At 43.7% G+C, this 11,443-nt stretch overlaps 1 protein-coding gene across 1 annotated transcript in view; it reads left to right on the forward strand.

Moving 5' to 3' along the window:
• The first annotated feature begins 1,767 nt into the window (after window positions 1–1,767).
• itga7 (integrin, alpha 7) overlaps window positions 1,768–11,443 on the forward strand; it is a 30,824-nt gene continuing 21,148 nt past the window's right edge. Inside the window, exon 1 of the mRNA XM_079747422.1 lies at window positions 1,768–2,113. Within this exon, the coding sequence (XP_079603548.1) occupies window positions 1,887–2,113 (227 nt within the window). The 5' untranslated portion in view covers window positions 1,768–1,886. The remainder of the gene's footprint in view (window positions 2,114–11,443) is intronic.

An 11,443-nucleotide genomic window follows, 5' to 3' on the forward strand; every position in this document is an offset into this window, starting at 1 on the left:
ATAGCCTGTAAAACATTTTTTGCAACTCCTAAAACTGCATATTGGATTGCAAAAGGTTGTCTGCACTACGAAAGAGCAGCAGAGGGCAGCATTGCAATGTTGTGCGTTCTGATGCTGGTATGCATAGCCATATCCTACATGACGTTAGCAGAGCGGTAAAGCTTTAACTTGCTACATTTTTAATGACTTTGTGTATTGATATTAAAGTATTTTGAATTTATTTATTTAATATATTAGGTATTCACGGTGAAACTGTGGTTACCTATTGTCTTTGTAGGGTTTCTTCTTCTTCTTCTTCTTCTTCTTCTTCTTCTTCTTCTTCTTCTTTTTATTATTATTATTATTATTATTATTATTATTATTATTATTATTATTATTATTATTATTATTATTATCCTTGATTGGTTAAGCCTATAGCACAGCCCCAGAGGACTCACAAGTTACGACATTTGTTGACGCAAATGCATTTCCGTTAAATAGATCTCAATTTCAAAGCTATTAGCGACATTGTATATACATTGTCGTCCTTCACAAAAACACTACTTCCTTGAAGGAAAATACTGCAAGTTAAGCACCACATTGGCAGAAATCTCACAGAAACAGTTCATTTTCAGAAGATATGTACAGTATTGGATTAATGTCTAATTATATTGGGGAAAAAGGACCCCCCTGAAAACCTCAACTGTTTGAATAACCCCCTCTATGTTTTTGGTGGATATTTGTGTGAGGTTTATGCATTGAACAGTTGGGGTGACAGAACACACAGACAGCTGCACCCCTAAAAGAACCACAGAGGGACAGAAATCAACTGTGGCCAGAGTTGAGCTAAAAACGTTGTGTTTGGACCATGCTATCATTCGGCCGGCCGGCCTTATCATAGTCAGTGGTCTCATCACTAACGATAATTTTGAAATTAGATTAAACGTTACATGTATACACATTCTTAACCACTCACAATATAATTGCAATTTCAACCCTTCATCGTAATTTTTAAGATCTCAAAAGCTCACCTATCAAACTATTAATCTTTGATCTATTGATCTGTGTTAATTACCTGATTTCTACATCTACCTACTATCTCTCTTTCTGTCTTCTGCATCAGCTGTTCCTTCAAAGACAACCTGTATCAGAGAGAGAGAGAGAGAGACACACACACACACACACACACACACACACACACACACACACACACACACACACACACACGCACACACTGTGGTGCAGTATCGGGGGAGTTGGCGGCGGGACGGGACGTCCGTTGTCTTTGCAAGCCTCTTTCTGTGCAATTACTTCCAAGTATCTTTACAACCTTGCTTGGTATTTTGGCAGCAGTCCCCTGAGTGTTGATGTCAGCTGAGAGAGAGAGAGAGAGAGAGAGAGAGAGGCTATTCAAGGCACTTGTCCTCTGTCTCCCTCAAGCATGAGGGCAACATAGGGGAGGGAGAGAGAGAGGCGAGTGGGGGGGGGGGGGGGGGGGGGGGGGTGCGCGCACACACACGCGCGCACACACACACACACACACACACACACACACACACACACACACACACACACACACACACACACACGGTGGAGGGAAACACATTCGCTAGCCAGCCACATTTTCTCAGGCAGCTCGGCAGACGGACAGCAGCAGACGGTGAGTAGAGAGAGAGCGAGACAGACAGAGGGCAAGGCAGGAGAAAGAGGGGCTCGGACATCCACCGAGGAGCGGAAGAGGAGTACTACACCAGGATTTATCCCTTTTCTTTTCATCTTTTTACCCTGTGAGCGGAGGAGACAAGATAAAAAGGAACCGAATCCCTGTGATCTCCCCTTGGCTTGAGTTAAACCTGCTCCGCTCCCAAAGGACCTGCTACTTATTTCCCTCTGCATTAGTCCTAAGTATGGCAGCCACGGTGGGACACCGGGGCGAAATGTCCCAGACGATGGCGACTTGTTTTGCCCACTGGCGTCTCACCCTGTGCGCTATGTTGACCTGCTTCGGCGGCGGCGCGGTGTGGGGCTTTAACCTGGAGACCGCGCACACGCTGCACAAGTTGGGGGACCGCGGCACCTTCTTCGGCTTCTCACTGGCTCTCCACGAGCAACTTACCCCCGAGCCGCAGAGCTGGTGAGTAAAAGGAATCAAACCTCTTATTAAGTTATATTCATTCTTTTTGGAGTTGTAGGCGAAGGAGCCCGTGTCCAGCGCATGCACCTGCTCATTGCATGGTTAACATGTCATTACAAGACATGAGGACGTAGCTATATGCAGGAATGCACAAACCTAGAGGTCCTATCGGTATATTAAGCATTGAACGCTTTCTACCTAAAGTGCTTATCGCCCTGCTTCTAGGCTCTTTTTTTATATAGTGGATAATAACTCAAAGAGGGGCTAATATGTATGATATTGACTGAACTGCTTGGCATCTAACATTGTAACAAATTCATATCGTAGTAGGCTACTGTAGTTTAGCTGTGACAGAAAGCCACCATTGTGTTCTGTGGGTTTCTTGTTTAGTCAGCATTTTGATGTTGAATCTGCCCTTGGATTTACCCACTCATTGCCATCCCATAAACATGGTACTAGGCTACTTCTACAGCGTGAATGGGGGAGTGATATAACTGTGGTGGGGATGACATTGTGTGGTGGATGTAGCCTACTGTTTACCCAGCATAAATAGACCCTGATTTATATTGTATGCGTACAAGGAGAAGCAGAGAGTGGTAGAGAATATGTTTGTTAATGCTGAATCATTCTAAGATCAGGTGTTGTAGACATATTTCGCTGGTGCATATTTTCCACGTTGATTGATCTAGACCAGGGCTTTTCAAATTTTGTGCGTGTGTGGACCACTATTTGTAATAAAGAATTTTCTCGGACCACCTCCTAATACACATAATAAAATATTTCCTCCTAATATTTCCTATTTCCTCCACCTCCTACCTGAATTACCCGCACCTCTTAAAAGGCCTACTAGCACTAACAATAACGGGTCATTGCATCAGTATAACAGGCTTGTTAAAATAAAGTTCGCTGCAAACAACGGATGCCACATATTTTTATGGGAATTTTCTGGTTAAATTAATGTTTGAAAAAAAACACCTTATTTTATATTTAATTTTGCTTTTCCATGGACCACCTGCAGTACCGTCACGGACCACTGGTGGTCCGCGGACCACACTTTGGGAATGAATGATCTAGACGTAAGGGCTTTATTTAAAATTGCATTGTACATTTTTGTGTGTACAAGTTGTACAGTGTTGACCTTGTGTGTGTGTGTGTGTGTGTGTGTGTGTGTGTGTGTGTGTTGCGCGCGCGTGTGTATGTGTGTCCTCGTGTGATATTATCTTTCAGGCATTTGTGTACAAATAGTGAGTTTGTCGACTTGTAGGTGATTAGCTACGTGCATGTGCTGAGTCTGTTTGAGTGTTTGTGTGTATGACTGACTGTGTGTGTGGCCAAGATGAAGTCAGCAACTACATCAGTCAGCAACAGAAACCCCATAGCTGAAGTAGATTCTAACAAGAGAGGAGATGGTGAACTTTATAACATATTCCAAAGATCATAATATTTGAAATAACATTATTTTTGTTTACAAAAGGAAAAACGAATGAAACGATATATATCGTCATTAAAGTTCTGCATACTCCTTGATATTCAACAATATACAGTTTTCAAGCAACAGTTAATGTAGGGACCTGATCCGTGTCACGGTGTTAGAGGACCCTGTTTAGCTAGGCAGCTCCATATTTAACTGTTGCCTCTCCTCAATTTACCCAGCCGTAGTCTTCCTGTCGCCGGGTCAGACCTGGCACTGTGACATCAGCAGCCAGAGTGTTAGCTGGGGAATGGGGAGCCGGTCAGAGGAGCCCCCCTTCTGTCCTACCCACTGTCTACTTTAGCCCACTGCACACACACCTATTTTAAACCCTTGGTAGCAGAGACTCTGTAGTAATGTGTGGTCGTAATTTATTCCAGGGAATAATCCTGCAAAGGAGCTGTCGCCATTAAAAGTCCTGTCATCTCCTCTGGCATTTGCAGTGATACGTCCTGGGATTAATTTGGCTGGCATGAAGGTCATTGGTTGATCAATACATCTTGTTTTCCCAATCAGCTGAAGTGATCGATCAACCGAAAGTACAGCATGAATAATCATTTCCAGTCATTTTGAATACGCTGGGTGATATCAGACGTGAGGTCATCTAGATGATGATATCATATCTACTCCATAGTTTGCCACCAATATTGTCTATTCTTTCATCCCTAAGTCATAGACATTGTAGAAAATAATAAAACCCACTGCAAATTGTAATTTGCAGTGAATGGCCTTAAATGCCCCATTTTATAGCCTTTCAGGTTTTTGATTTCAAAGGGACGGTTGCAAGCGTGAATAGCCTCCAACTTGTAATGTAATGAAACACTCCCAACTTTATGCCGGTGGTCACATCATTGGAGAGCTCTATCTGAATGGAGCATGAACCCGATCTTGCTGCTGTAATGATCTGGCTTCTGCTGAGTCAGCGTTAGTCACAATAGCGTCGGCATCCGATAAGACTGTAGTGGTCTTGAGGTTTGCTTGAGTCATGTTCCTTTTGGAGGACTATATTACTGGAAACCAATTCAACACAGTAAAGAGCAGGATCAGGCAACCTGAAACGACAGAGGCGGCTGGCTGTTCTCGACTGATGAAAGCCTGACCGCCCCGAGTGCTCACACACGACGTGGGGATTCAAGGGATGCTTGTGTGATCCTGCGTGATCCTGCGTGGAGCATCCGTATGGCCGACTGCTTCAGCCACAAGGGGACTTATGGTCACAGGCTCCGCTCTGCTCGCAGACGACCTTTCCCTACGGCGGCAAAGGTCAAGCAATCACCTGTGCACAACCCCAGCCTCACCATCAATTCCCCCACTATCAGCCCACACACACAAACAGGCGCGCACACAGCACCAACATGCACGCACTCACAGCACACACTTGAGCACAGCTACTGAAGCTCCTTAGTGACTATATTGACTGACATGTTGTAAGAAGACCCCCAGATGCTTGAGGTCGAGCAGGAAGTGAAAGTATAGCACACAGGTTGGTGTTTAATATCAGACATGGCATGTTATTTTTCAACTTATTCAACATAGTAGCAACAAAGCCAGTGGGAGTGGGAAACTGCCGTCTCCTGCTGCAGTAAAATATGTCGGGGTGTGAGGTGGCAGGGTATTCCTGACTTGTTTGCTGTTTATAATGAAATTAGAGGCTTTCCACTAATTGCGTGATGACTGATGAAGACAGGAAGTCCCGTAGGCTTAGCCCTCCTACTGTCAATATCCCCTAAGTAGGTCTACCTACAGTGTCTATCTACCAGAATGTGATTCATTGTTTTGGACATAATTGAAACAAAGAGTTCAATAAAAAATGTCAGTTCTGTGTGTTACAATCTATAGGAGTTTTTTTTATGACTGGAAAAATCTATACAACACTAGAACCTACGTCAAGACAGTGCACTACAGGGTTACAGAACTTTTTAATCTACAGTTTCAGAATTTACTTTGCAAGCTCAAAAAGTCTTGACTCTCCGTATGAAATGACTTCGCTATGAGATGAAAATGCATGAAATCCAATGCCCTGTAATGCATCCTTTTGACATAGACTTCAGAGATCTCCACCTTTAGTGATATCTTTTATTATTTTCTTCTCTTGATCCATAACAGAATTGTTCACTCCTAGAGATGGTAAGTGGAGCGCATATAGTAACTTTTTTCTAGCAATAGTAAATGGTTAACAACAAAACAACAAAAAACTAAAAGCCTTTTGGCTACAAGAAGATCTTACAGTCCAGTAACCGCTCTAGAAACATGCATGCTTGCATGGAAACCAGCTACAGAGTTGCACACGTTTCACAGCAACAATGAACAATTTCTTAGGCAGCTGATTTGCATTATAATACTCCTATAAAAGCAGTCCTTTGAGCTCAAGCTTAAGGGTTGACAATGAACCTTCCCCCCTTCCCCTCCCTAATTCAATTCATTATTTTTCCCTCCCTATTCTCTCTCGTTTTGTGTGTCCCCCAGCTTTGTTCCTGGATCTCCCAAAGGCCATTCATATGAAAGCCTTGTAAATGTAGTCGCTCACCCTGTTGCTGTCCTTATTTATACACACGGGAACAGAGAGTGCAAAGGGGGTTGGCCTTACAGTGAATAACAGATAAGCACATGCATACCCACACACACATTCAGACTCAGATACAGGCAAAGCTATATTGGAGTTTGCACTGATTTACACTCACGCACACACACGCACACACACACACACACACACACACACACACACACACACACACACACACACACACACATACACACTGTCACTCCTAGCTTTTATTGCTCAAAATTGAAATGAACAGAAATGGAATTTGCTGACCATTAAAGAAAATGTAAAGATTTTATTTCAAATTCCATCACTTTAGATTGTTTGAATGGTTTTATTTGAACGCACACGTATATTTATATATATGAAGTTACCCGGCAGTGTTTTACAACATGTTGGACGTGTCTGTGTTGGTTTAAATTTAAATAAAGACTATGATGTTGACACACGCCCACTGTTCAATTCACACAGGAATCCACCATACGGGGGGGTTCCTACGCCACTGCTCTTTGCCTCCCAATTATCCTCCCTGCTTAGCATTCTCCCTCACTGACCCTCCCATTGGCCTGGCCCGGCCTTGGATAATAGCTCGGCTGGAAGAAGCCGTTACTGGCAGAGAGCTTTCAGCAATATTAGTCTTTGTGAACCACGTGCTCGTGGGGGGAGAGGGCTGACCTGCAGAGTCAGGACGAACACACGCTCAGATCTGCTGAAATGTCCAGTGTGGGGGTTTAGAGGGGCTAGGGAGCTTAAATGTGCATCGTACTGATGATAATGGTGGAAAAGATTGTGTTTTAGACACTGAGCGTTGTAGGTCAAAATATTCTATGAAATTTACCTTTAATCACAATTTTCATCACGATCCTGGTGCAAATTCATAAATTGCATGTGGTCTGATTAATGTTTGCTGCTATCAGCTGACATTTTTTTGGCTTCTGTTTCTATTGTCTTCAATGCTGTTTAGTGAAAGAAGCATAGCCGATGAAATAGGCAAATTTCAAGTGCTTTTAGCAGTGTGTGTTTGTGTGTGCTTGTGTGTGTGTGTGTGTGTTGGGGGCTGTCTATATGTGGGCGGGAGTTTCGGGTGGCCCAGCTTCTCTCTTGACTTTTAACCCTGAGATTCAGAGATTAATAATTCATGACACCTCTAATGCGTGTTTGTGAGTCCAGCTATTATGCCTAGTCTGATAAAGGTGCAATTTAATCAATTGGCTGATGGCAGCTCTTTTGGGAGATACCATGAGACACAGACAAAGGGGACATTTAAATGAGAAGATATTCGATAAGGCTAATATTTCTCTGAGACGCTATCTGATAAAGCACAAAAGCACTGACAATGATCATTCATTTTGGTTCTTTATACAAATACTGATGTTATTTGCATGAGCCTATCTCTCAGATTGCCTCTTACAAATATTGCCTCATCCACAATAACAATTATAGGATAATGGATTCTTCCATAGATCATCAATTGCGGTTTGGCTTTCCATTGTGGTATATGGGTTGTCTCTTGGTATCAGGGAGGAGGAAATAGATAGCCAATGTTGAAATATGTGCGATACCCTTTCATGCTCCAAACCTTAGTATTTGTTAAAGGTTGTTGTTGTTCTTTGTCATATAATATGGCTCTCCTGATTAGCTAAATGATTGGGGGCCCCAGGTTTGCCTTCTCTCCATGGACCTGGGACCTGCTCAGCGATGTGGGGAGGATTCCACAGGGACCAATGTGATTAGAATGGCAAAGATGCAGTCAGGAAGCATCTGTCTCAATTTTTATTCTGTCATTAAGAGGAAAATTATAGGAAGTCTCTCTCTCGCTCCCCCTCCTTCCGTTGTTTCTCTATAAATCTCCCTCCCTTGTTTTCCATCGTTGTTTGTGTGTGGTGATGGGGTACAGATTGAGCAATTTAGTACCAAGAGAAGCGACAGAGATGGGAATTGCATAAGGGCCCTGATGTTTTATGGAGTAGATTTGCCAGGCCAAGATGCTACTGATGAAAATACCAAGCAGAACAAATGAAAACATGAATGTGCAGAAACATTTGAAAAATGGTTAGGATTAGAAATAATACAGAAAGAAGATAGATGTGTGCATGTATGTATGTATGGATGTATGGATGGATGGATGGATGGAGGGATGGATGGATGGATGGATGGATGGATGGATGGAAGGAAGGAAGGGACTGTGTCTCCATTACCCTGGCACCTGAGGGCTAAAGACGAGTGATCATTCACTGTTCACTCTTATTGATTCTGTAGCAGGACAGCTGGTCAGCTTTAGGGTTTTAAAAAATGCATGTGAACTAGGGATTGAATTACCATTGTCTTAAATACTTAAAAATACAAAAGCTAAATAGGTTGAAGGTAAATTGTTAAGTGGGATTGGTTTCTGATTCGGTAGCAGAACATGCTTTCCATGTCAAATAGGAAGTGACTAAATTCCTGCCTGGGATCCTACACTGCAACAATCCTTACACACACTGGCAGCTGCTTCTGTCCATCAATCATTCTCCCTCTCTCTCTCGTTCTAGTTTGCATTGTCAAAATTATTTTAGTTTCCGTCTGGGGAGAGAGAGGCTTTGGACTCGGGTGCAGATTCTCGACCTATACAGCACAGTGACTCATGACTTGGTCACCATTCTCAGCTGTCGTTCTCTTGTCAGGAAAACCAGAAAGAAAGAGTGAGGTGTTGACCAGGTGTGACTGGTTCACTGTGGGTTTCCTCTGTGCCAGACTTCTGACTGTGTCTTGTAATGGACCGACCCAAGGAGGTCTCTACAGGGCAGGGTCTACTAACGCTTAGCGTGCCGATCCCGGGTTTACACAGTTGTTCGCTACCTTCTGTCAATTTGGTATGTGAGTGTTTGTTCAAGTGTGTGTGTGTGCGTGCGTGCGTTTGTGTGCGTGCGTGCGTGCGTGCGTGCGTGTGTGTGTGACACTCTCTCTCCCTCTAAATCGCTCTCCCTCTACTGCTCTGTGTGAAAGCCTGCGCTTTTGGTTCATGACTTCATATGCATGCCGTGTCTGTCTGTGTGTTTGTGTGTCTGTGTGTGTGTTTATGCATGCGCTAAGGTCAGAGGTTGTAGTCTCCTCAGGGAAACAACAGAATGGCCCAGATACCCCGGGCCCCCATGCTAGGCTCATCGAGGCCGAATGGCAGAAACACATTAGGAATGGACAGATGTATTGGCAAATAGGAGGGTGCATCAGGATCAAGTGAACACCCAACTGTGTTCAAACTATTATAGAAGTAGAGTATGTGAACACCTCTAGATGAATCCCACCATGCAAGACATTGTTGTAACCCCATTGTGTGTGTGTGTGTGTGTGTGTGTGTGTGTGTGTGTGTGTGTGTGTGTGTGTGTGTGTGTGTGTGTGTGTGTGTGTGTGTGTGTGTGTGTGTGTGTGTGTGTGCGTGCGTGCGTGCGTGTGTGCGTGCGTGTATGTGGTGTAATTGTGCTTGTGGTGCTGGGTGTGTTGGTGGTGTTTGGGGTGGGGTAGGGTAGGGGGAGGGGAGGAGAGGGTACTGGACAGAATGAATGCTGGGGGTCACTGCACACACTCTCCTCAATGAACACACCGGAGAGTAATGAGGCTACCCTGTGTGTTTGTGTCTGTGTGTGTGTGTGTGTGTGTGTGTGTGTGTGTGTGTGTGTGTGTGTGTGTGTGTGTGTGTGTGTGTGTGTGTGTGTGTGTTTCTGTGTGTGATTCTGTGATTCTTTTTTGTTGGAGTGTGGATCTGTCCATGTGAGGATGTGTTTAAGAAGGAGACAGATAGGAACGATTCCCATGAGTAGAATGGATGGGATGGGGGATAGGGTTGATAGATTTTAATAACTCTAAATGCGCCTGCTTCTTCTCTTAATAACTTGGTCAATGCAAATTCATCTCTATTCAATAACGCCAAGAAGCCTGTAGGATTGAAGCTTGTATTTTAATTATAATATATACTCCTGGAAAAACTTAACACCACACTTTTGTATATTTTTATTACAGGCCGGCAAACCGACATCTCATAACATTTCAAAGCGTTTAAACTAAAAGTGACAAACTGTTTAGCTGAGAGCCAAACAGTTTGTCACTGTCCAGCTGTTTAAATAGAACTGATACTCTCAAACAATTACAAAAAACTTAACTCTGTAATTTGTAACGCTGTAATATGTGTTCAATATTGTTCCAATTAATAATGTACATTCTAAGAGATTTGGGCCCTTATCAATGTGTATGAGGCTGAATGATTTATGAAAGATTGAGGAAGCTTAAGTGCATTGTGCATTAAATGGCCCTCTCTCCCTGTCCCGCCCATCTCCAACCCCAGCTACGTCATGTTGTGTTGGTTTAGGCTGCGCTGGCCCGATTTATGCTTGCATTCCAGTAGACTGTCTGTCATCCACACACACACACACACACACACACACACACACACACACACACACACACACACACACACACACACACACACACACATGCATGCGTGAAAACGCACAGGCACACAAGTACAATCAAAGTCACGCACACCAAACATACGCGCACACACGCACACACTTCTTTCCCTCTGTGTCGAATATGGGATTATTGAAAGATGAGCTAGGCTATGGAGTGAGTGCAATTTGAGTGGTGTTGCCGTCTCTGACTCAACCCCCCCGACAATGAAATGAAAAACACACGATGATGCTGTGTGAAATCACTGCCTTGTGTGACATGTTATCTGTGTCCAATTTGAGCTTTAGAAGACACATGGACAGACGATGACGAATGGGTTATTTGAAGAAGCCTTGTACATTCTATCGCCATATATGTGAACCGTGAAAATAGCATCCATAAAGGTAAACACAAAACCTCTTTCTATAAAATCGCCTTTTATGACCACATTCCATAAACTCTTCCCTTCTATGAGTGCCTTCTGAAAAATTGCCCTGCCGCTAACAGTAGTAAAATAGGACCTAATAAAAAGGCATCCTTTTGAGATGTTGTCTCTCTCTCTCTCGCTCTCTCTCTCTCCCTCTCTTTCTCTCCCTCTCTCTCTCTCTCTCTCTCTCTCTCTCTCTCTCTCTCTCTCTCTCTCTCTCTCTCTCTCTCTCTTTCTCTCCCTCTCTCTCTCTCTCTCTTTGTCTCTGTCTCTGTTGGTGTGTGGAGTGAATCCGACCAGCCTGTTCGCTCCACTGGTTATTATGTCTTGCATCTTGCAGAAGAAATGGGGTCTTGGAACCTCATATCACATAGGCCCCACCTCCATCAGCATAAAGCTCCTGTGTACTTGATATAGCAGACCACCCAGTCTCCCACCCTCACACCTGCCTGTCTATCTGCACACCCT

The sequence above is a fragment of the Pollachius pollachius genome (genome assembly GCF_949987615.1).
Source record: "Pollachius pollachius genome assembly, chromosome: 12".
In the NCBI taxonomy this organism is placed as follows: domain Eukaryota; kingdom Metazoa; phylum Chordata; class Actinopteri; order Gadiformes; family Gadidae; genus Pollachius; species Pollachius pollachius.